This window comes from Ornithorhynchus anatinus, chromosome 4 (assembly GCF_004115215.2).
Source record: "Ornithorhynchus anatinus isolate Pmale09 chromosome 4, mOrnAna1.pri.v4, whole genome shotgun sequence".
NCBI classification, from domain to species: domain Eukaryota; kingdom Metazoa; phylum Chordata; class Mammalia; order Monotremata; family Ornithorhynchidae; genus Ornithorhynchus; species Ornithorhynchus anatinus.
The window spans coordinates 10408647-10432855 of record NC_041731.1 but is presented as its reverse complement, the minus strand read 5'-3'; the positions used below and the strand labels follow the sequence as shown (position 1 = coordinate 10432855).

The window sequence follows — 24209 nt, the reverse complement described above, 5'->3', positions numbered from 1 at the left end:
CCTGGAGAGTTTTGAGGGGAAGAGCACGGTGAACAGCGAGGAGAGAAGCTGTATCCCGGGTGGAAAGCGGCCTGAAGGGGTATGTAGGACATGATCTCTTCTTCAAAGAGGCTGCAAAGAAAGGACACGTGACTTCTCTATCCACGAGAGAAGAGGTTTGAAGGGCAGCAATCGGGCAGCCTGTCCATCTTGGTTCGATCAAGGTGTCAGCTCGCACTAAGGAAGCTTCTCTCAAAGCTCTGGCTTAGCAAGCATTACTCCCACCACTTCATCCTAGGGATTGTCCAGCTCCAGGCCTGGGAATCCCCCAAATGCCCAGCTTTAATTACTAGGGACTTTCCCGATTCAACACATTATCTAACTCGGCCATTTCTTCTTCCATTGCACTGGTGGGGGATGCTGGGGGAAAGATGCTTTTAAAAAGGAGTATTTCAGGACCTGATGAGAAGCGGGGGGGGGGGGGGGCCTAGCAGAAAAAGCACGTACCTGGAAGTCAGGAGACCTGGGTTCTAATTCTGGATCTACTACCTGCTTGCTGGATGACCTTTGGCAAGTCACTTCACTTCTCTGTGCCTCAGTTTCCTCGACTGTATAATAGGGATTTCGATACCTGTTCTCCCTCCTACTTAGACTGTGAGCCCCAAGTGGGATCGGGACCTGATTACCCCAGAGTTTAAAATGGTGCTTGACAAATAGGAAGTGCTTAAGAAATACCATAATTATAATTACCTCAGCAGTATTACTAAATCTGCATCACAGGACAATTTTTCAAGCCCTTGAGTACCTTCTGTCCGAATGTAATGGATTTTCTCCCTGCAACATCCAGAACGGAAGAAAAAAAAATCAAAACTAGGCCGAGGAATAAATCTTTTATTGATCTTCCCCTTTCCTCTTCTCCATAAAGCTGGAAATACAGAGTCCTAGTACCCCATTAATTTCCAAGCTAGCATTGCCCCATCTCTCAGTCGAACTGTCTCCAAATCATTCTGCTACCCCAATCTCTAAACAGAAAAAATCCACTCGTATTAAGACCACTTTTCCCTCCTACTTAGATTGTGAGTGCGATGTCGGGCAAGGACTATGCTTCACGTGATTATCTTCCCCAGTGCTTGGAATACACAGACCTTGGCACATAATCAGTACTTCACAAATGGTATTCATGGAGTGCTTACTGTGTGCGTATCCCTGTACCAAGCGCTTGGGAGAGTATAATATAACAGAGTTGGTAGACACTTTACCTACCCACAAAGAGTTTATGGTCTAGAATACCACAATTGTTATTTTGCCCAGAATTCCTTCTCCTTTCTAGCATGCACACGAAAGACCTCAGCCTGTCTCATTTAAATTACTGTTACACTATAAACATAAATCCATCATATCTTTCACTGAAGACTCTCAAAGTCCCAAGCAACCAAGTCCTGACTTCTCTTTGTCATTTCATAGCCATGGAGGCCAAGACAAGGGAGCTTTAAAGGATTGAGGCTATCAGTGGTGGACTGGGAAAGAAAACCCAGGACTACCAAGAACCCATTCTGGAAGCCTTTGCCCAGATAATGCTGGAAGGCAGCATGGGCAAACGGTATAACTGATGGACTCTAGGCCGTAACTCATTGTGGATGGGGAACGCGTCCACCGACTCTGTTATACTGTACTCTCCCAAGTGCGTAGTACAGTCCTCTGCATCCAGTAAATGCTCAATAAAGACGATCGATTGATTGACTCATGTCTCGGAGTGGCAAAGTGTGTAATTCAGGTTTGAATAGTGTAGAAAAAGGGAGATATAACCAGTGGGGTATATCCTTCCTGGTCTCTCTCCCCACACCCACCAGCCCAAGGTACCCAGACATTCTGAGATACCCCTGTCCCTTCACCCTGTACATCCCCTCTCCACTTTAGACTATTTCTTTCAACATATTTTAGTTTCAATTTGCTTTCCTGACATTATGCTGTTCTTAAAATCTTGTTGAACAGGGTGAGGATTCTCTAAAGGAGATAAAAGGGTTTGTTTTTCCAGAGGATCCAGAGCTCATACTTTAGGAGTGAAAAGAGAAAAAAAATGTTAGTCAAGAATATTAAAGCAATTCCACTGAAGACACAGTTTGTGTTTGAAGACATGGGTGTCTTTCGCTTTTAATCTATTATAATCTATTTTAATCTATTAACCCTGAAGGCCCTGAATGGAAAAATACATTAGCAACCTTTCCAGAAACTGGCAGTGGGAGTGGGAAGTGAACAGGAAGATGATTCTGCTTTAATTCAAAGGCTTTGACCTTGCTATGAGGAGACCCAGGGTAGCAGTTTGTCTAGTGGAATCAGAGGACCTGGGTTCTAATCCCAGCTCCACCACATCTACCATGTGACCCTGGGAAAGTGACTTAACTTCTCGGTGCCTCAGTTCCCTCTCCTGCAAAATGGGGATTCAATACTTTTTCTCCCTCCTACTTAGGCTGTGAGTCCCATGTGGGACCTGATGAGTTTGTGCCTTCCCCAAGACTTAGTACAGTGCTTGGCATATTGTAAACCAGTCAGTCAGTCAATTGTACTTATTGAGTACTTACTGAGTGCAAAACACTGTCTTAAGTGCTTGGGAGAGTACAATATAAATAATGAAACAGACACATTCCCGAGCAAGTATCACAATTATTATTGTGGTAATTTCTTCACAGTTAGATGTAAAAAACTCTCCCAGAACAGGAAGGGACCATTTACTGTACCTGTACTCTTTGAAGCATTAATAAACCATAGGGTTTCGCAGTGATCCAAAAGGAGAGCCATTATTTTATTATTCATCTGCCAGATGGGGCTACTGGGGATGAAGATTATGTATGTGTGTAATCATATATCAGGATAGCTTGAGATGGTCTGATTTCCCTGGAAGCTGGAGCTAGAATCTCATCAAGTCCTCCAGGAGGGCAGTGAGGCCTAGAGGACTGAGCACGGATCTGGGAATCAGAATGACCTCCGTTCTAATCACTGCTCCACCACTTGTCTGCTATGTGACCTTGGGTAAATCACTTCACTTCTCTGTGCCTCAGTTACCTCCTCTCTAAAATGGGGATTAAGACTGTGAGCCTCACCTGGGATGGGTACTATGTCCAACCTCATTATCGTGTATCTATCTAAGTGCTCAGTAAAGTGCCTGGCACTTAGGAAGCATTTACCAAATACCATAAAAAAAAAAAAGGGAGGGTCACAAGGCACTCTGAGAATGAACAGCCTGCCACACTGAGCGCTGCCATCAAACAAACCGTGCTGCCTAACTGACTGGGTTGGGAAATAGGGACTTCAGAATCTGGCTTTCTGACCAGAGACTGGAAGCTCACTGTAGGCAGGGAATGTGTCTGTTATATTGTACTCTCCCAAGTACTCAGTATAGTGCTCTGCACACGACTGACTGACTGAAAGCGTTTGGCAAGATGCTCTGGGAGTGGTACAGATCTCAATTCACGGGAACGATGACCAGACACCTACCTGAGTGCGTGGTTTCTGGCCAAGCTGGGCTGGCGCTCCTGCAGCATCTCAAAAATGTTTGGCTGGCGGAGAAATGCCACGATCTTGTCATTATAAGCTGAAACAGACGGGAAACAAAACGGCTCCATTTCATCTACAGGCTAGAAAGACTTTCTGAGGAGACAGGAAAAATCTGAAATGATGGGATATCAGGATTTATGCAGGAGTCTGGGCATTGGGGAGGCAGAGGAGGAACCCTTGGCTTGCGGTCTTCTAGATTTTGGTAATGATCGTCAACGGCATTTATGTGCAGAGTATTTTAGTAAGCTCTCGGGAGAGTACTATACAACAGACTTGGTTGTCACAGTCCCTACCTACAACTTTCTACTGGTTTAGACCTTTGAATTCAAGGGCGTTTGTCTAAACACCCATTTAGATTTAAATCAGTGGTTATATTCTGATAATATCCACATTTATATTACAGTAATAAATTTAATAATAGTGGTAGACTGTAAGCTCCTTGTGATCAGGGATTGCATCAGTTAACTCAGTTATTGTTCTTTCCCAAAAACTTAATACAGTACTCGCCACACAGTAAGCACTCAATAAATGCCTTTCATTAGCATTTGTTAAACACTTACTACGAGCTTAGCACTGGAGTAGGAAAAAGCTAATCACATTGGCCACAGTCCATCTTCCACATAGAGAGCACAGTCTAATTAGGAGGGAGAACAGATATTTTATCTTCATTTTACAGATGAGACCTGAGGCACAGAGAAGTGAAGTGACATGCCCAAGGTCACCCAGAAGGTAAGTTAGAACCCAGGCCTTCTGACTCCCAGCCCTGTGTTCTTTCCACTAGATCACACTGCTGTCCTTAATAATTTATTTAGATATTATCTTAATACTGCCTGAACTGATGAGGAATAAGTTCTCCTTCTAAATGGAGCTGGGAGAATCTTGTTCTCTCTCCACCGCCCTCCGGCAGGGCATAGCTGAGCCCGTTCAAATGACTGAATTCTCCTTCTGCCATCTTCTCACGGACAAGTTGGAAATTCAGGAAATTCAGAGAAATCCTTTTCTAGGCATCTCTTCCTTTGGAGATGTGGAGCAGGCATTCCGGGTTTAGAGAAAATGTGTGCGCGTGTGCGTGTGCGTGTACACTGGTAGAGAGAGAACAGGTCGCAAGGAAGAATAGAGGGAAAGCAGTGAATCCCGATTTAAACCTGGAGAAATTAAGGCCAGGAAAATGATGGTCAGAGGAGCACTGACAGTATATACCCAGAGGTAACGTCTCATGGTGATGTTGGTTTCTGATGGCTGCTACCAGGCTGTGACCCGGCCTGGCCAACAGAGAAGCTCCTCGGTTCCGAGAGACTTCTGAGGCCTGGAGAGAAAAGAGAGACGTGTCATGGGCGAAACCTTCTCTATGTCATCCCCTGCAGAGGAGTCTTGATTTTAAAATTTTCTTTTGAAAAAAATAAAAATGCAAGCCTTCAAGGAACATAAGGTTAATGATCCTAATGAGCAACTGCCTGGCTTATTTTCTACAGAGAAGATCCAGTTTTGCCAAACCACATTTGAAGTCTGGGGGGCAGTTAGGTGGGAATGACCTTGTCTCGCATTCCTGAGGACCAGCTAAAATCAAGTGCTCCGTTTCGTTGGTGCAGGCAGGCTAATCGATCGGTCAGCCAATCAATGTTATTTATCGAGTGCTTATTTTGTGTAGAGCACTGTTCTAAGCACTTGGAAGAGTCCAATACAGTTGGCAGACACAGACCCTGCCCACAAGGAGTTTACAGTCTAAAGGGGAGACAGACATTAAAATTAATTAGAGCTAAGGCTATGTCATCAACCTCTTCCAATCCATTCAAGGAAGAACTTGGAAAATACGAACTTGAAATTGAGAGTATGAATGTCACTTAACCTGATGGACTGTAAGCCATTTGAGGACAGAGATCGTGTCTACTAATGCGACAGCATTCCCCAAGTGCTTAGTACAGTGCTCCGCATAAAGGAAGTGCTCAATAAATACTATTGAGTGATAGGAGGATTGAATTACATAAGATGGTTCAAATGAAAAATCAACAAAAAAACCAACCCTAACGTGGCATTTTTGAGAAACAGATTCTGCCCAAATTCTGCCCTTCCTAAAATTCTCTAGATTTTAAGTTCATTGTGGGCTGAGAATGTATCAGTTTATTATGTATTAAGTATTCCCAAGCCCTTAGTACAGTGCTCTGCACACCATAAGTGCTCAATAAATACGACTGAATGAATGAATAAAATTCCCAAATTCTGGCCAAGAGACATCTGCAGCTCAATTCTTCTGCACAGGAGGCAAGGAAGTGGCTCACAGGCCTGAGTTGCAACAATTCTATTTCTGAAGTCCAGGAGGCAGTAAAATATGTGCCTTCGAACCATCAGTTCTGATGATCAAAATCACTGATGAAGTCTGTGGGGAATAAAAGCAGCACTCCTTTGGAAAAATAAAATACTGAGCCCACAAGTTCCTTAGCTTGAAGGTGGCCTTCTTTTCCAGCTAATGAAAGGGGGATTTGCAAGTTGTTGTTTTCACAGTCATTTTTATGGTTGGGAGGAGCCCTGTTATCTGAAGAGTTAATAATCGGTTTTTCCTTTTCTGAGGGGTTGCAGCCAGGAGCTTGGCTCCTGTTTTGTTGATGGAAGAAGATTTGGGATTGAGGCTGCTGAGGATTTAAATTTTTCTTATCTGTTCTGATTCAGGTCTTCTCTTATTGTGAATTTTTTTCTTCTGACATGTTTCTGTTCCTATTTCTCATTGTTTAACCTTATGGGAAATACTTTGGCTTGTTTTCTCAGAGACAGAAACATTTTTTTTCTCTGCCGGGGGACAATTTCTCTTTTCTGGGATCTGCCATTTTACCCCCTTTTCAATGCCACAGTGAGGAGACACAAAGAATAGGCACCTAAAGAAAGGCAGATACTCTTGAGAATAAGGTTATAAACGAACAAGTCTAGTGCCATTATTCATTTCATCAGACACTTGAATTTTTTTAGAGTTTCCCAAGGCAGCAGAGGGAAAAGAGGGCAGAATTGGGATTAGATGAGAAAACAGATTCATTCATTCAGTAGTATTTATTGAGCGCTTACTATGTGCAGAACACTGTACTAAGCGCTTGGAATGTACAAATCGGTAACAGATAGAGACAGTCCCTGCCCTTTGACGGGCTTACGGTCTAATCGCGGGAGACGGGCAGACAAGAACAATGGCAATCTCTCATTCAGGCAGGTGTTTTTATTTCAGGGTTTCTGGAAAGAGTTCTAAGTAAACTCGTGTATAAGCTCCAACACCTTAGCTTTGGCTGCACATTTCCTAGCATCAGGTTTGTGCACTGTGGTTTAGACCCCAAATAGATTTTTTTCCATTGGCTAAAGACTCAAAAAATGCACTGATTCAATTATGGTTCAGAGTCTATATCAGTGACAAGGTGTTTTAAATCACAACCACCTAAAACTGACAGTCCATCTAGAGCTCAGCAGACAAAAGGCATCACTAAATGTTATATTCTAAAATGTTAGCGCCTAGCCTGTGGGTGGTTATAGCTGGACTCATATTAAGAAAATTCTTATAGACTGTAAGGTCCCTGTGGGACGTGAACATGTCTTCCAACTCTATTGTACTCTCCCAAGTGCTTTGCACAGTGCTCTGCTCACGGTAAATGCTCAACCATTCTCCTTGATGTTGTTACAGAGAGGCACTTTTCCAGGCCTTTCTTTCCCTGGTTTTGCAAAAGTCAAAATATTCATTAACCAGCCAAATCAAATAGTCCCTGAAGCTAGCAGGTAAAAATGTCTTGCTAAAACAAACCTGAAGATGTGGTTCCTTTCAGAAATTATACAAACTTGAATACTTTGGGAGTGTTTACATTTTTAAGTTCTAAATCCAAGATCTAGAAGGCACTAATTGGATGCCAAGATTTTTTGTTTTTGTTTTTTTTTTTAACCAAACAACAGATCTCACACATGGCTGCATGCAGGGAAAGAGACGGTATTTAAAAAGGTAAAAAAAAAAAATTTGGCTTTTGCAAAGAAGTTGGGCAGTTAAAATGAAAACACAAATGAAAAAGGACATAACTAAACAAAGTAAGCTGTTCAAACTACCAAGACATACAAGTTTCTTGGTGGTATTTATTAATAAGTACCTACTGAATGCAGAGCATGGTACCATATGCTTTGAGAGAACACCAAAAGCAAAATACACATTTTTCAATGGATGAGTGAGATAATTCTAGAGAAACTGGTCTACTGAAGTAAGAAAATGTTATTTTAATTTCCCAACAGTTCAGCAAATATCCTTAATGTTTAATTCTGAAGGGCTCATTTGAATTGTATTTTGAATAGTAGTTTAAAACCCATTATCTCTTCTGCTTTAAACATTTCTAGAAATTTGAGCAGTCTCAGGAAATATATATAGTTTGGCTAAATAAATGACCTTCTCGTGATAAAATTTTAAAATCTAATCCACTTCAAGGTTAAACTCGAGTGAATTCTCAAAGAGCCATGGAATGAAGAATGAGTTTTCAGCTTTGCCTGAAAGTACATTCTGCCCTTTAATCCATAATAGATATTTGTTCGGCATTTTCTTGAAAAAGGGATAATGAAATGGATGAAAAGGAAGATGTGTCTTCTAACTGTAAAGGGGTTTTAGATCAACTCACACACACCCTTCATTGTGGTGAGGATTTATTTTAATCTGAAAGAGCCAAAAAGCTCCAAGTCAAGGCTGAAGCTCTCACTCCACAGCTGTATCATAAGGAATTGTAAATTACATGGTACAAAAGGCTAGCCCGGGCCTTAATTAGCACTGTGGCAATGAGTGGTTTTCCCTTGGGGTCCGCCCGGAACTCCTGTGAATATCTCTACCACAAAGCAAGCCAATAAGGGGGGAAGTCACAGAAACAAAAATGATGCCCTAAGTGGCAGAGTTGCCTTCTGAATTTTTCCATTCCCCAGGTCCTGCCTCTCTGGGACTCTTCAGTCCAGGAGCTCACTAGAGAATCTCCTTCATCAGTGGATAGAGTGGATAGCTACTGTTCTAAGCGCTGGGGTAGATACGAGTTAATCAGGTTGGACACAGTCCCCGTCGCACATGGAGGCTCACAGTCTAAGTAGGAAGGAGTAGGATTGACTCTCCATTTTACAGACGAGGTAACTGGGGCCCAGAGAAATGAACTGACTTACTCAAGGTCACTCTGAGACCCGTGGCAGAGTCAGGATTAGAACCCAGGACCTTTGATTCCCAGGCGCATGCTCTCTCTACTAGGCCACGCTGCTTTTACTGATAGTTGTGGTATTTGTTAAGCACTTGCTACGTACCAGGCACAGATACAAGGTAATTAGGTTGGATATGGTCCCTGTCCCACATAGGGCTCACGGTCTTAATCCCCATTTTACAGATGAGGTAACAGAGGCACAGAGAAGCCGTGACTTGCCCAAGATCACACAGCAGACAAGTGACAGAGTTGGGATTAGAAGCCAGGGAAGCAGCGTGGCTCAGTGGAAAGAGCACGGGCTTTGGAGTCAGGGCTCATGAGTTCGAATCCCAGCTCTGCCACTTGTCGGCTGTGTGACTGTGGGCAAGTCACTTAACTTCTCTGTGCCTCAGTTCCCTCATCTGTAAAATGGGGATTAAGACTGTGAGCCCCACGTGGGACAACCTGATTCCCCTGTGTCTACCCCAGCGCTTAGAACAGTGCTCGGCACATAGTAAGCGCTTAATAAATACCAACATTATTATTACTATTATTCCGATTCCATGGACTCAGCACCGAGGCAGTTGGTATGTAATAAAAGCTATTTCTCTTTCTGGGTGCTGACTGTTATCATCAAGGAGCGTTCTGATATTCCACTGTCACTTTAGTGTAACATCTGAGACACTGATGTCCCTTTCTATTTCATTTTACTCACTGCATCAAAAGATTTGCATCACTAGCTTTTCCTCTTCAATTTAAACTTCGGGTAACATTTTTTATCCTGGCCCTCAGTCACTGGAAAGCTCTGACAGACCTACTGAATCATACTGCCTGTCTTCTGATTTATTTCCAGAGTTGCTTACGTACATATAGCATGAGCACGTGCAGGTCTTTGTAGAACCAGGTTCATCGTGACAGTTTCTTCTGGGTCTCCTTTCTCTTTCAATGATGGAGATTTAAATTATAATTATAAATTTGGAAATTTCAAATGCTACGCTTATTGATTTCTAGACAAAACACAGCAGATGCGCTCTTAGAAAACAGATTTTTTTTTTTCCCTCCTTCAGAAATGAGCCTTTCTTCTTCACTGCAATCTGGAAATGCAGAGCTATGATTTTTTGAAAAAGGCTGCTGGCAATTGTGGGTTTTAGACTGTATTTGAGTTAATAGCCACTAAAACCCCCTTCTATGATCACAAGAGTCAGTAAGGTAAACAAACTGACAATATGAGTCCACACCAAACTGCTGAGTTGACATTTCCCCCTTAATTCCCTTTATGTGTTCTTCTAAAAATAGAGCTTTGAAAAATGTCTCTGGGCCTCTCATCTAGTTCCAAATCAAACCTGCAGCAAAAGTCCACCTTACACCAAAGAGACGTGAAAGTCTTCCCCGTAAAGAGGAAACCTCAGACTAGAGATGATAAGAGTTACCACACTGAATGGTGATAATTCCAGAATCAGGAAATAGCACGGTCTAGCGGAAAGGGCATGGGCCTGGGAGTCAGAGAACCTGGATTCGAATCCCGGCTCTGCCAGTTGTCTGCTGTGTGACCTTTGCCAAGTTGTTTAACTTCTCTGGGCCTCAGTTTCCTCAACTGGAAAGTAGATTAAACATCTGTCCTCCCTCCTATGTAGACTGTGAGCCCCATGTGGGACAGGGATCTAAATAATCCCCTTCTTCCCCTTGACTCTATTGATTGCCATTGTTCTCGTCTGCCTGTCTCCCCCGATTAGACGGTAAGCCCGTCAAAGGGCAGGGACTGTCTCTATCCATTGCCGATTTGTACATTCCAAGCGCTTAGTACAGTGCTCTGCACATAGTAAGCGCTCAATAAATACTATTGAATGAATAATCCTGGGATGGCATTCACTGACTACACTTTTGTTATTGCATTCAAACTGTCCACACGCCCTAGGGAGATAACAGCCCCTGTTGGATAATGGGGAAAGCCGGGGAAGGGAGAAGGTGATGGCACTTACTGCATGCTAAATGGTAAGAGTACTAAATGCTAAGCACCGGGGTAGATACCAGATAATCCCTTTGGACACAGAAGGGGGCCTCATTTTATAGATAAGGAACTGGAAGCACAGAAAGGTGAAGTGAAGGCCTCAGGGAGGCCTCTGGTTACAAGCAGGCAAATGTGGAAGAGGAGACTAGAACCCAAGTCTTCTAACTCCCAATCCGTGTTCTTTCCACTAGGCAGAAGGTGACAGTGGAGACTGTAAGCTCGCCGGAGCCAGGGAATGTGTCTGTTTATAGTTTTATCGTACTCTCCCAAGTGCTTAGTACGGTTAGTTGAGGTCTATCGGAAGAGCTGTGATCTACAAGGTACATTAATCAGTCAGTGGTATTTACTGAGTGCTTACTGTGTGCAGAGCACCGTGCCAGCGCTTGGGAGGGTACAATATAACAGAGTTGGGACACATGTTCCCTATCCACGCAAAATCTTAGAGTCTAGAGGGGACAGCGGGGAGGTAGGAAAAGAGATGGATGAGAAACCAAACTAAGCATGGCTTCAGGCATCTCCTTATTTTGCTTCATCCCACATATGAAAGGCGACTGGTCCCCTTGGAGCCTGTTGTGTCCATTTCCTCCCTCCTCCCTTTTCCCCCGATTCATTCAATCCATTCAATCGTATTTATTGAGGGCTTACCGTGTGCAGAGCACTGCACTAAGCGCTTGGAAAGTACAATTCCGCCACCCCAGCACAATCTCACTGTGGGTAACTAGCGAGACCTTCAACCTTGAAACTCCCAGGACTGGGTTGCTTTGCCACAGAGCAGACGGCTTAGGTCCCCCGGCCCCGAACGGTGACCACCTGCTGGCAACGGTGCACGTGACCGCGGCTCGCCCGAGCGATCGGAATTACCTCGCCGGCACTGTAGCTCCGGAGTCGCTGAAGGTGCTGCCGGTGAGTCAGGTGATTCGGAAGACGTCCGTTCTGAAGAGGGATCCGGGGGTCGATGAAAGTGGTGGCTCGACTGTTGTGGTCGACGAAGAAGGACTGCAACCAGAAAACGCCGAAGGCGTGAGAAGGAGACACCCCAAAAACACTGGTTGAAACAACCAGAAACCTAGCCTGCCGACATTTCCTTGAGTCTGTTCCCTGTGGATCTAATGTCACCCTTACCCCACACGTGGGATATCAACAGTAGCAGGCCGTAGGAGTTTATTCTCTCTTCTACCATTAAAAAAGGGAAAGCTCATTGACCAGCTTGCTTAGGAAAGCTATAGGGAAACAAGTAAGAGTGGTACCGTGGGATTTCATCTGGAAAGAGCGCAGGCCTCGGAGTCAGAGGCCCTGAGTTCTAACCCCGACTCTTCCGCGTTCCTGCTGCGTGACTATGGGCAAGTCACTCAACTTCTCTGTGCTCCAATTTCCTCATCTGTCAAATGGAGATTAAAATACCTGTTCTCCCTCCTATTTAGAGTGTGAGCCCTATGTGGGACCCGATTTGTTTATATCTGTTCCAGCACTTAGTACAGTGCTTGACAAATAGTAAGCACTAAACAAATACCACAGTAATTATTATCCGATTATCTTGACCTTACCAAGTGCTTGAAACGTAGTAAGCGCCAAACAAATACCACTATTTATAAAAATAAGAAAGGAGAGTGCCAGGCAGGGATCAGACTCTCCTTTTACTACCACCAACTCCCAGCAGCTATTTTTTTTTTATGGTATTTGTTAAAAGCTTACTATGTGCCAGTCAGTGTACACAGCACTGGGGTAGATGCAAGCTAACAATAACAACAGTGATAATGTTGGTATTTGTTAAGCGCTTACTATGTGCAGAGCACTGTTCTAAGTGCTGGGGTAGATACAGGGCAATCAGGTTGTCCCACGTGAGGCTCACAGTTAATCCCCATTTTACAGATGAGGTAACTGAGGCACAGAGAAGGGAAGTGACTTGCCCACAGTCACACAGCTGACAAGTGGAAGAGCCGGGAGTCGAATCCATGACCTCTGACTCCGAAGCCCAGGCTCTTTCCACTGAGCCACGCTGCTTCCCCCGATAATGTTGGTATTTGTTAAGCGCTTACTATGTGCAGAGCACTCTTCTAAGCGCTGGGGTAGACAGGGTAATTAGTTTGTCCCACATGAGGCTCACAGTTAATCCCCATTTTACAGATGAGGTCACTGAGGCAACCGAGAAGTGAAGTGACTTGCCCACAGTCACACAGCTGACAAGTGGCAGAGCCGGGATTAGAACCCATGACCTCTGACTCCCAAGCCCAGGCTCTTTCCACTGAGCCACGCTGCTTCTAATCAAGCTAATCAAATTGGACACAATCTATGTGCCAAATGGGGCTGATACGAGTAATCTGCATTTTACAGATGAGCTCACTTAGGCACAGAGAAGTTAAGTGACTTGCCCAAGGTCATCCAGCAGATGAGTGATAGAGCCAGGATTAAAACACAGGTCCTCTGACTCTGAGGCCTGTGCTCTATCCACTAGGCTATGCTGCTTCTCAACCCCTCCAGCCTCTTCTCCCCAACATTCCCCACCTTAACACAGGTATCAGGTCAGCGACGGTGCGAGAACCCATCGGATTTAAGACCCGAGTTTCGGTCCCACGGGTTCTGGCTACACCGGTCTCACCTTGCCCTGCTGGTCAGTTTTGATTTCCCAGCCGCGAGGCAGTTCCAAACGGGTGTCAGCAAACATGTTGATGAAGTTCACCAGGTCCCGGTTGTGCTGGTAGCGTTCGAAATTCCGGGCATCCCTGCGGATCTTCAGAATCATATGCTTCAAGCAGGTGCTGTTGGTGAAGACTCTATAGGCACTCTGGGGAGGGAGAAGGGACGGGGAGAGATGGAGGAAACGCAGTAAGAGAAAACTTTTGAGATTACTATCATTTAGGTCTCCACAGTTCAGCAAATTCATCAGTTATTCCAGAGAACTTTTCAGGACACTACTATCTAAGGTTTGCTTTTTTTTCAATAGTATTCCTTTAAGCCCTATGTGCCAGGCACGGTATAAAGCTCTGGGGTAGCTATAAGCGAATCACGCTGGACATAATCCCTGTCCCTCATGAGGCTCACTGGCTTAATCACCATTTTACAGATGAGGTAACTGAGGCACAGGGAAGTAAAGAGATTTGCCCAAGGTCACACAGCAGACAAGTGGTGGGGCTGAGATTAGAACCCAGGTTTTCTAATTCCCAGACCTGCGCTCTTTCCACTAGGCCAAGCTGCTTCTCAATAAATTGTATGGCTTTATCAACTTTCTCCTAAAAACGCAAGGCATTTCATAGATGTGCGCTCTCCATTAGTCCCCGATTTACTGGTGTGAGGAGGGGATGAGGAGAAGGGGAAGAGAATGGGTTCCTCCATTTTAGACACGGAAAATTGAGGGGCAGAGAGTGATTCGGAGGCAGATGTGAAATTTTTCCATTTCCAATCCATCCTAAACAAGTAGTGATCACATCTGAGACCAGAGAGAACCTAAGATCCACCAGGTGCAGAGGTGCAGATTTGTACCTCTATTGTCCCAACTGTGAGAATTATTCTTAATGGAAAGACCATGGGATGGAGAGCCAAGAGACCTGGGTTCTAATCTCAGTTCTGCCACTGACTTGCCGGGTGACCCTGGGCAAGTAACAGCTTCTCTCGGCCTCAGTTTCCTCATCTATAAAATGGGGATACAATGATATGGTACTTGTTCTCCCCACCCTGAGATTGTGAACCCCTGGTGAGGTCCAATTATTTGTACCTATCCCAGTGTTTAACTCAGTCAATCATGTTTACTGAGCGCTTACTGCAGGCAAAGCATTATACTAGGCGTTTGGGAGAGTACAACGTAACAACAGACACGTTCCCTGCCCAGAGGACCTCCCGCCAGCTCCCCTAGGGCAGTAGGGGTCTATAATGAAGGCTTGTGAATTTTGAATCCTAACTCTGCCGTAGGCTCACTGCTGATCCAGGGCCTCAATAATCTGGGGACAGGCCGGAAGTCCTTCGGCTCCTCAGCTGATCTGTGATGCTGGAAAGCAGAAGGCGCTGAGGCCATGGCAGATCCCTCCTCTGGAGGGAAGTTCAGTTCCTTCAGCGCCCTTCCCAAACACTGCTTTTCCAATTTCAGAGCAGGGTAATCTTAGGGAGTCCACTCCGAAATGGGGGGCACTGGGCAGATACCGAAAGGATTAAAAATTCCCGCAATCCTATTTGGGTGAGGAATTTGTGGGGACGCATTTGCTGGGGTCATTGAAAATTCATATGGAATGAAAGCTGACATCTCACTTGGCCTAAATATGTTTCTTGGTGACAAATATTATTTCTCTCGCCTAGCCGGGGAAGACGCAGTGAGGTTAAGAGACTGGAGTGAGGTCCTTCGAGTGGATACTAGCCGAGGAGGGAATTACACCCAGCACGCCTTACTCTTCTGACCCTGCTATGAAATGGGTACAAGAGCACTGCCAGAATCGGGGGTAAAATAAAACTGTGCCTAACATTTAAACTCCTGGAAAGCAAACGCTAGCTTTCAGAAAGCTGGACTGTTCATATTCCCTGGTTGTACTTCGGTCCCTAACAGCACATTCATCAAAGTATCCACTAGGCACCAATGCAAGCGTGCCATTTTATTTCTTTTGAACGAAAGCAACGAGAGAGAAAAACTGTATATTATGGCCCCATTAGTGTAGGCCTTTTAAAAGATAGAGAATTCATCAAATTTAACTCAACCACGTGGCTCTGAAAATATATGAGATATTAAAACATATATGTTAACCTCATTAACAGCCATAAAGTACTGACTCGCCATGGAGAGGAGTTAAAACCCCAGAGTGCTGCATACTTAAAATTTATTTTTCCCAATAACTCTGCATTTACTTGGCCATTAGACCCATAGTTGATATTTTGCAGCAGAGGTTACGTCTGGATTCCTTTTCACGTGGCTCTCCCAACACCGCTGAACTTCAAGGGAATGGGTTATTCTCCAAACAAAAATTCATCTGCCCGTCAAGAGCAATCTGGCTCCAGTTCCTGGGTAATTTTTTCCAACTCATAATTACCCAGCCAATTAAATCTCTCCATTTTAATTGGATGTTGTGGTTGAAATATGAATACCAAGCGGAGCCTCAGATTCCCAGAATATTCTCTGAGCACAGTCAGCCGGTCCAGCTGCCTGGACAGATGTTGGGTGGGTTAGTACAGCAGAACTGGCTTGGGAGAGGGGGGTGGAAAGTCTAGAATGGAGAAGGGTCCTGTTTCTTCTTTTCTTAACTACTTCAGAAAGCACCCGGGGAAAACGGTCTTTCCACTTGCCTTTCCAACGTCAGTCAGACTGGATCAGGGAGATCCCCCCTCTCCTTCAGAACTCAGGACCCCCTATGCCTCAATTCTCCCACATGGCCTAGTCGACACAGGGCTGTTCACGTCCCTCCCGGCTGCCCAGACACATTTGGGGGCATTTGGCAGCTGCTAAGGGAGCTGCCTGCCTAGACAGTAAGCTAGTTGTGGGCTGGGAATGTGTCTGTTCATTTTTATATCGTATATACCACGTGCCTAGTACGATGCTCTGCACAGAATAAGCTCTCAGTAAATATGAAAGAATAACTGACTGACCGAGTAACTGAGCAGGCTGAATCACACGCCAATTTCCAACTCTCTTTGCTCCTACTTTCCAATTTCTCTGCTGTCTAGTGGAAGTATCATTCCCTTCTCTCTGTAATTTATCCTAGTGTTTGCCTCCATTACTAGATTGTTAACTACTTGAGGGCTGGAATCTGGTCTATTAACTTTCCTGTACCCTCCCAAGTGCTTAGTACAAGGCCCTGCATGGAATTTGTACTATTTTTCATAGTATTTGTTTAAGCACTTACTATGTGTCAGGCATTGTACTAAGCGCTTAGGTTGATACAAGCTATTCAGATTGGAAACAATCCATGTCCCAGTTGGGGCTCACAGTCTTAATCCTCGGTTTACAGATGAGGTAACCGAGGCACAGGGGAGTGAAGTGACTTGCCCAAGGTCACACAGCAGACAAGTGTCAGAGCCGGAATTAGAACCCAGGTCCCTCTGACTCCCAGACCCGTGCTCTGTCCCCATTGATTGACTGATTGGAATCCAGACTTTCAGATATTCTTGAGGTTTCGTGAACTGATTTGAGATTGAGCGGAATGGTCTGGGGGAGACTTGACCTACACCTGATCTACAGTCTGAACATCATCCCCTTTAACGAGTTTACACTTGCTCAGCCCTTTGACATGAAGGACCATTCCTCCCACTGACATCAGACCTATCGCTTTAACAAGGTTCCTGGTGATCTTCCTTTTATACGATTGTTCCCAGAGAGGCTTAAACTGGGAGTGGGGGTGGGGGGCCCTCCACGTACTGCCAACATCCTGGTCCTTTTGGTTTGAACGGCTAATTGTATGGCAGGTGGCTTGGGTTTCTCCATCTTTCAGGAATGCCTGTTGCCAAAAGTGATTATGGCAATTGATCTTCATGCTCTGCCCATCTCTCCCACTAGGAATCAAGAGCCGAGTTGGATATAAGGTACCTGTGGTGTTGCCTCTGTGTACCACCATCCTTGGTCATTAAGGTCCAAGGACCCATGTTAAGATACGGTCTCCCCACTTTACAGAGGGGTACCTGAGGTAGGATTAAGTGCCTGAGATCTGAACAGGGGTTAAACTCTGAGGAAGACTTTGAATTCTTTCTCCCTTGCCTTCTTCTCTCTCTTAATAAATCCACCCAAATCGGCTGGATCTTTAAAACGGGACTTGGAAAACTCTAGGAATTATGTCTGGGAGAAATTCCTGGGTTTTCTAGTCTGGAAAAGAAATACCCCGGAAGCAGCCTAGGTCGTATCACCTCCACTCATATCATATCAACGCGGCCAATTTCCACTCCTCTAGGAAGAACACCAACAGCAGAAGATGACAGCAGGTATTACAGTAAAACGTAAGGTGTTTTTCTTCTGAAAGGACTAAACCTGAGTTCCGGCAGATGTTTGGATGACTTCATTTTTATTAGCCCCAGATAACCTCTCTTCAATTTGTTTCATCCTTTCTGAACTGGGAGATATATCAATCTCAAATCAGCGTTTCCAGTATACCGACAAAGCAGCTTTCGGCAAGGGTTGAACAGACTCACAGAACTGCAAGGTGCTCTTCTCCAGTGGGCCCATGTCAATACACCAGGTTGGCAACTAAGTACAAAAATTCACCCGTCCGTAAGTTGTTTTTAACTAACACATCCTATCCTGTGGAAGAGTAAATGAAGACCATCAGATTCTTCTTTTACTTTCCCAGACGAGTGAAGGACCATTAGCAAAGCTGCATCCGATGCCGGAGTGGGCGAAAGGATCTGCTAGGCTAAACCACACGTTGGGGGTGGGGATGGTGAGGAGTCCCCTGGCTGGGATTGAGGAAGGGTCACACAGTAGGGGTTAGGGTTGGGGAGGTGGTTAGGGTTTGAGGTGGGGAGGACTCCCAAAGAGTTGGGAGATGGGGTGGGGCTCATTCAATTGGGATGGGGTGGACTCACCTGGTTTGGATTAGGGTTGAAGGTGGGGAGGACTCTGCTGGTTGGAATTGGGGATGAGGGTGGGGAGGATTCATCTGGTAAGATTTGGGGATGAGGTAGATTTACACAGATGGGGTTGGGTGGATCACCCCGTTGAGGTTGGGTGGAGGAGGACTCACCCACTTGGGTTGGGAAGGACTCATCCAGTTGGGGGTGAGGGTGGGAAGAATTCACACAGTTGGGGGTGGGGAGAAGGAGGGAGTCACCCAGTTGGAGACGGGGGTGGGGAGGACTCACATAGTTGGCATGCAGCACGGTGAAGAACTCAGGGTTGGTGATGAACTTGACGGCCGGGGACTGAAGCAGCAAAGTGATTTTTTGGGAGTTCACAGGAGAAAGAGACCCCTCTCTCCTCAGTTCTGGAAAAGGCGAAGGAAAGTGACTGAACATGTTAGAGAAAGGGATCGCTACCTGTTCATCACTATCAAACAATATGCCGGCACCCAGCAGAAACTTGACCAGTTTCACGAAAATGGATCAGTACTTCCTTTTCTACGTCCCTTGCAAGTGCATTTCAAAATCTGGCTCCTCTCACTCATTCGGAGTAAAATTCTGGCTGCGTCAGCACTTCTATTCTTTTCATCACAATGACCTTTACTTTAATCTGCCCCCGTCTGAGGAATTCTGTGCTCGACGGTTTGCCGTTTAGCCATCTTGTTGTGAATGAATGGATGAAAGGATATATAGAGGAAGAGAAGACCCAGTGGTTCAAGGTAGCGACTTGTTAGTCACTCTGGAAGAGGTTTTGAGATTAGGAATGAGGGAGATGGGGAGAGCACGGAGCTAACTACTAAGAGCATGGAGCTAACTACCACTAGTGGTATTTATTAAGCACTTTATTATATACCAAGCATGTACCAAGTGCTGGGTTAGATACAAGATAATCAGGTGGGGTGACTCGTAGACTAAGGGGGAGATAAAACAGGCATTTGATCCCCCATTTTACAGACGAGGAAACTGAGGCACAGTGAACTATAGTGACTTGTTCTGGGTCCCCCAGCAGATGAGTGTCAGAGCCGGAGTGAGAACCAGATCCTCTGACTCCCAGGCTCTTGTCATTTCTACTAGGTCTAGTGGCTTAAATTATCAATTTTGACCCTGACTTGGCAAACACGTGGATTTCAGTAGCTTCTCCTGGTTACTATCTAAGATGATTGGGAGCTAGAAGACAATGAAATACTTCTCTGCATTTTTATCATGTTCTCCGTATTTTATCTTGAAAATACATGAATCATCATGTCCTGAGCCTCTGGGAACTTTTCTGGAGAGCATTATGGCACAAGCTGGGTCAATTCTTTCTCCGAGTCACAAAATTTGCTCTTCTCAACGTGGCGTGGTGGAAAGAGCATGGACCTGGGAGTCAGAAGGTGATTGGTTCTAATCCCGGCTCCGCCACTTGTCTATGTTACCTTGGGCAAGTCACTTCACTTCTCTGGGCCTCAGTTACCTTATCTGTAAAATGGGGATTGAGACTGAGAGGCCCACATGGAATGGGGACTGTGTCTAAGCTGATTTGCTTGTATCCATCCCCGTGCTTAGTTCAGTGCCCTACACATAGTAAGAGCTTAACCAATACCATTATTATTATTTCTTTTTTTAAAGGTATTTGCTAAGTACCAGTCACTGTACTAAGCGCTGGGGTAGATACAAGCTGATCAGATTAGACACAGTCCGTGTCCCATATGGGGCTCACAGTTTTAATCCCCATTTCACAGATGAGGAAACTGAGGCACAGAGAAGATAAATGACTTGCCCAAGATCACAGAGCAGACAAGTGGCAGAGCCAGGATTAGAAACCATGACCTTCTGACTCCCAGGTCTGCGCTCTATCCACTACACCATGCTGCGACTCACATTAAAATTGTAGATGCTCCCCTTGGATGGAAAGCGCTGAAGCCAACGCTCAGACCACCCCAAATGTGTCTCGTGACCATGCTTGGCCACCCAGAGGTTTGCTGGCCTTTCTGTCCAGAATTCTCAAGCGCAGCACTCACTGAAAAAGAGACAGCGTGGCTGCCCGGGGCACCTTTGACTTGAGAGTCAGATCTGCCTGTGACACAGTTTTCCCTCCTGGAAAACATGCTTTACTTATTAAATAAATCCCTGTTGAGAGAGATCGTCTAGATTTCCTCACTTTCTCATGCTCCCTCACCTTCCTCCTCAAGCATTTCTACCATCTTCTACAAGAGTCAGGATCTTCCTAAGTCCTGGCTGTGCTCACAGCCCTGGAGATCTTCAGGGGTTCTCCCTTTGCCCCCGACATTACCTAGATTTGGTTGAGAAGAGTCTGCTTCCAAGTCACTCCCTCCTCCCCCTCCTCCACTCCCTCCTCCGGCAGGGAGAGGCTCCGCACTCTGACTGGGTGGCTCGTCTTCCGATCTCTCGGTAGCAATAGTCCGCTGGATATTCTGGTACCTTTGGGTCGAAAAACGAGAAAGACGAACACGGTAAGGAAATGAAAGAATAGTCTGGGAAAGTGTCACGGAGGGTTTTGAAGATGGGAGAGTGATGATCAGTTAGATGTGAAGGGAATGGAGCATATGACCAAGGGGTGAACACACAGTAGTGGTGAGGGAGGTTTTACTACTATTACCTCTCCCTTCTCCATCGCCACTGGAAAAAAGCATGGCCTAATGGAAAGAGCAGGGGACTGGGAATCAGAGGATGTGGATTCTAATCCCAGCTAGAGAAGCAGCATGGCCTAGTGGAAAGAGCACGGGCCTGGGAGTCTGAGAATCTGGGTTCTAATCCCAGCTCTGCCACTTGTCTCCTGTATGACCTTGGGCAAGTCACCTAACTTCTCCGTGTCTCAGTTACTTATTCTGTAAAACGGGGATTAAGACCTGGAGTCCTATGGCTCTCTGTGTCCGACCCAATTATCTTGTATCTACCCCAGTCATTAGTACCGTGCTATGCACATAATAAGCATTTAACAAATACCATAAACCAGCACCATGTAACCGCCAACTTCTCTCCCACTACCAACGGCCTTGACTCCTGGCATTCTCCGTGCATGCTGGGCCCGGAATAAAAGCTACTCCCGCCCGCTCTCAGACTCCTCCGTTGTGACCAAGACTTCAAGCCTATTTTTGTATTCGTGTTGTGTTCTAGTGTTTCGTCACCCGGTGTTTCCATCGCCAATCCTTTGTCCCCCCTTGAATTCTCAGATTGTGAGCTGCAGGAGACAGAGGAACCGGTGCATTTCCTCCCAGCACTTATAACAGTGTTCTGAACACAGTAGATGCTGAATAAATACCATTACTATGACTACCACTACGGTTCAATATTTGGACCCATCCAGATTTTCGGCTCTTCTCTTGGTAGAAAACATCTCCACTGTTGTCCACCAAATGGTCTCCATGGGGCCATTAAGGAACGGGACACGGAGATGCTTCTGTTGGAGCCGTTTAATTGTTGCTTCAGACCCTTTAAGCCCTCACCCAAGCAGGGACCCCAACCAGAGTGTGCCTGGGTAGCCAAGGTCAGAAGCCCCTGTGGCTCTCCTCGTTAAAAGAGCAGTGGAGACTTCAACACCCCCAGGGGGCTTAAGACCCGAGCGCCAACAGCTCCCACAGGCTCCAGCCAAGAGGTCTTAATTAAAATACAAAAACTGTCAGAGGGAAAGCAATTTATGGCTTCTGCCTCTGTGTGTTTTTCACCCAAAAGCAACACTTTCCTGATGACTAATTCCCTTTGGAGGTGAGTTTTCACGGAGTCATAAATGTCCATATAGCATGTTTGAAAAGGAGACAATTTCAAAATATGAAATCACGTGCCTATAAACAAATACATTTCTTTTCACACCCCACTAGTCAGTTTACCTGCTCTGGACCGATGAGCCATTTTATGCACTAACTACTGAGCTAGCCCATTAAACTTTCCCTTCTAATTTTGCATGATGTTTTATGATACCCTCATGTAACAGCACCTTGAAACAAAAATTCTCATACATTCAGTGGTTTTTTAAACACTCCAACTGGAGTTTCTATTTAATTACATAGGAGAAGTCCCCGGCCAGAACAAGTTACACAGAAACTATATTGTGTGCCTATAAAGAGCTACTTTTTTGTGTGCGTGTCAGGGGAGAGGTTTATAAAATAGTCTTATGAAAATACAGGAAAATTCTAGTTTGCTGAAGAGTGCTTAGAAAGAGGTAACTACAGCTTGAAGCTTTTGTTTGCACTACTCAATCTTCTTCCTAAGCAATCTTTCAAAGAAATGGTGATTTTGACTTTCAAAATGATGAAGGAACCGTAACGAGGGAAGAAAAGAAAATTAACAAAAAACCTTGGATTTCCTGCCAGCCTACTCCACGAGGAGTAAACGTTTTTGAAAAATCCAGGACAAAACCAACAGGCTAACCAACAGGAGGGAGCAGTGTGGCCTAGTGGAAAGAAACCTGAAGTGGAATCTAAACCCGTGGCCTAGTGGAAAGAAATCTGAAGAGGAATCTAAACCCAGCTCGGCCACTTCCCTGTTGTGTTACCTTTGGCGGGATACTTAACTTCTCTGTATCTCAGTTTCTTCATCTGTAAAATGCAGACTGTATACTTATTCTCCCTCCCCTTTAGATTGCGATTCCCAGGAACTGTGACTGTTCTGATGGCAGTGGATCCACCCCAAGGTTTAGCATAGTGCTTGGCACATAATAAGCTCTCAATAAATACTGTTTATCGATTGCCCTCCCACTACTGTGGCCAAAGCCCTCAACATTTAACCATGGAGAAGTATTAAGGGTGACACCGAAGTTGCTATTTGGAGAGAGCTAGAGTTTGACCTGAAACCTTTGGTCTCAGGAGTCTAGGATCTCAGGATCGAGAGGTTGAGCCCATAGGGCGGTTATTTTTGCAACTCCGGAGCCGAAATCTTCTCTTTAATTAAAGGGAGCAAAGTCACACTCCGATGTGGATACATGGGATACGCTAGTTGGAAGATTTTTAATGGGGATGAGAGAAATTTCCTCTCACAGATAGAAGTGTCCAGATATCTATGTAGCCAAATGAAGTAAATGGTAATGGAATATATTGGAATGCCCGTTTGCTGCAGTGTAATACATTAGGCATTTGGGAAATACAGAATTAAAAGTGACCCGCTACTTGCTCACAAGGAGTTTACACTCTATTGAGGGAAACAAACATAAAAATATTCACTAGAGTTGTCAGAAATATAATGGAATAAACAGATATACATAAGTATAAAGATTGTGTGCAAATTATTAAGTGTTAGAGTCGGCTGATGGGACTGTATGGGAAAGGGAGCTGAGAAATTCATTGGGGAAAACTAATTGGAGGAGGTGGGATTTTAGGAAGGCTTAGAATTTGGGGAGAGCTGTGGTCTGTCAGATTTGGAGAGGGAGGGAGTTTCATTCAATAGTATTTATTGAGCGCTTACTATGTGCAGAGCACTGTACTAAGCGCTTGGGATGAACAAGTCGGCAACAGATAGAGACAGTCCCTGCCGTTTGACGGGCTTACGGTCTAATCGGGGGAGACGGACAGACGAGAACGATGGCGATAAACAGAGTCGAGGGGAAGAACATCTCGTAAAAACCGATGGCAACTAAATAGAATCAAGGCGATGTACAATTCATTAACAAAATAAATAGGGTAACGAAAATATATACAGTTGAGCGGACGAGTACAGTGCTGTGGGGATGGGAAGGGAGAGGTGGAGGAGCAGAGGGAAAAGGGGAAAATGAGGGTTTAGCTGCGGAGAGGTAAAGGGGGGATGGCAGAGGGAGTAGAGGGAGAAGAGGAGCTCAGTCTGGGAACGCCTCTTGGAGGAGGTGAGTTTTAAGTAGGGTTTTGAAGAGGGAAAGAGAAACAGTTTGGCGGAGGTGAGGAGGGAGGGCGTTCCGGGACCGCGGGAGGACGTGACCCGGGGGTCGACGGCGGGACGGGCGAGACCGAGGGACGGCGAGGAGGTGGGCGGCGGAGGAGCGGAGCGTGCGGGGTGGGCGGTAGAAAGAGGGAAGGAAGGAGAGGTAGGAAGGG

At 45.3% G+C, this 24209-nt stretch overlaps 1 protein-coding gene across 4 annotated transcripts in view; it reads right to left on the bottom strand.

Annotated features, from left to right (window-relative positions):
- HECW1 (HECT, C2 and WW domain containing E3 ubiquitin protein ligase 1) overlaps positions 1 to 24209 on the bottom strand; it is a 255082-nt gene that overhangs the window by 40511 nt on the left and 190362 nt on the right. For all 4 annotated transcript variants that reach the window (XM_029063053.1, XM_039911702.1, XM_039911701.1 and 1 more), the window contains 8 exons: positions 20483 to 20631; positions 18454 to 18575; positions 13289 to 13474; positions 11554 to 11688; positions 4732 to 4837; positions 3472 to 3568; positions 730 to 813; positions 2 to 111 (listed from right to left, as the gene is read on the bottom strand). In XM_029063053.1, coding sequence (XP_028918886.1) covers positions 2 to 111; positions 730 to 813; positions 3472 to 3568; positions 4732 to 4837; positions 11554 to 11688; positions 13289 to 13474; positions 18454 to 18575; positions 20483 to 20631 — 989 coding nt within the window. The remainder of the gene's footprint in view (position 1; positions 112 to 729; positions 814 to 3471; positions 3569 to 4731; positions 4838 to 11553; positions 11689 to 13288; positions 13475 to 18453; positions 18576 to 20482; positions 20632 to 24209) is intronic.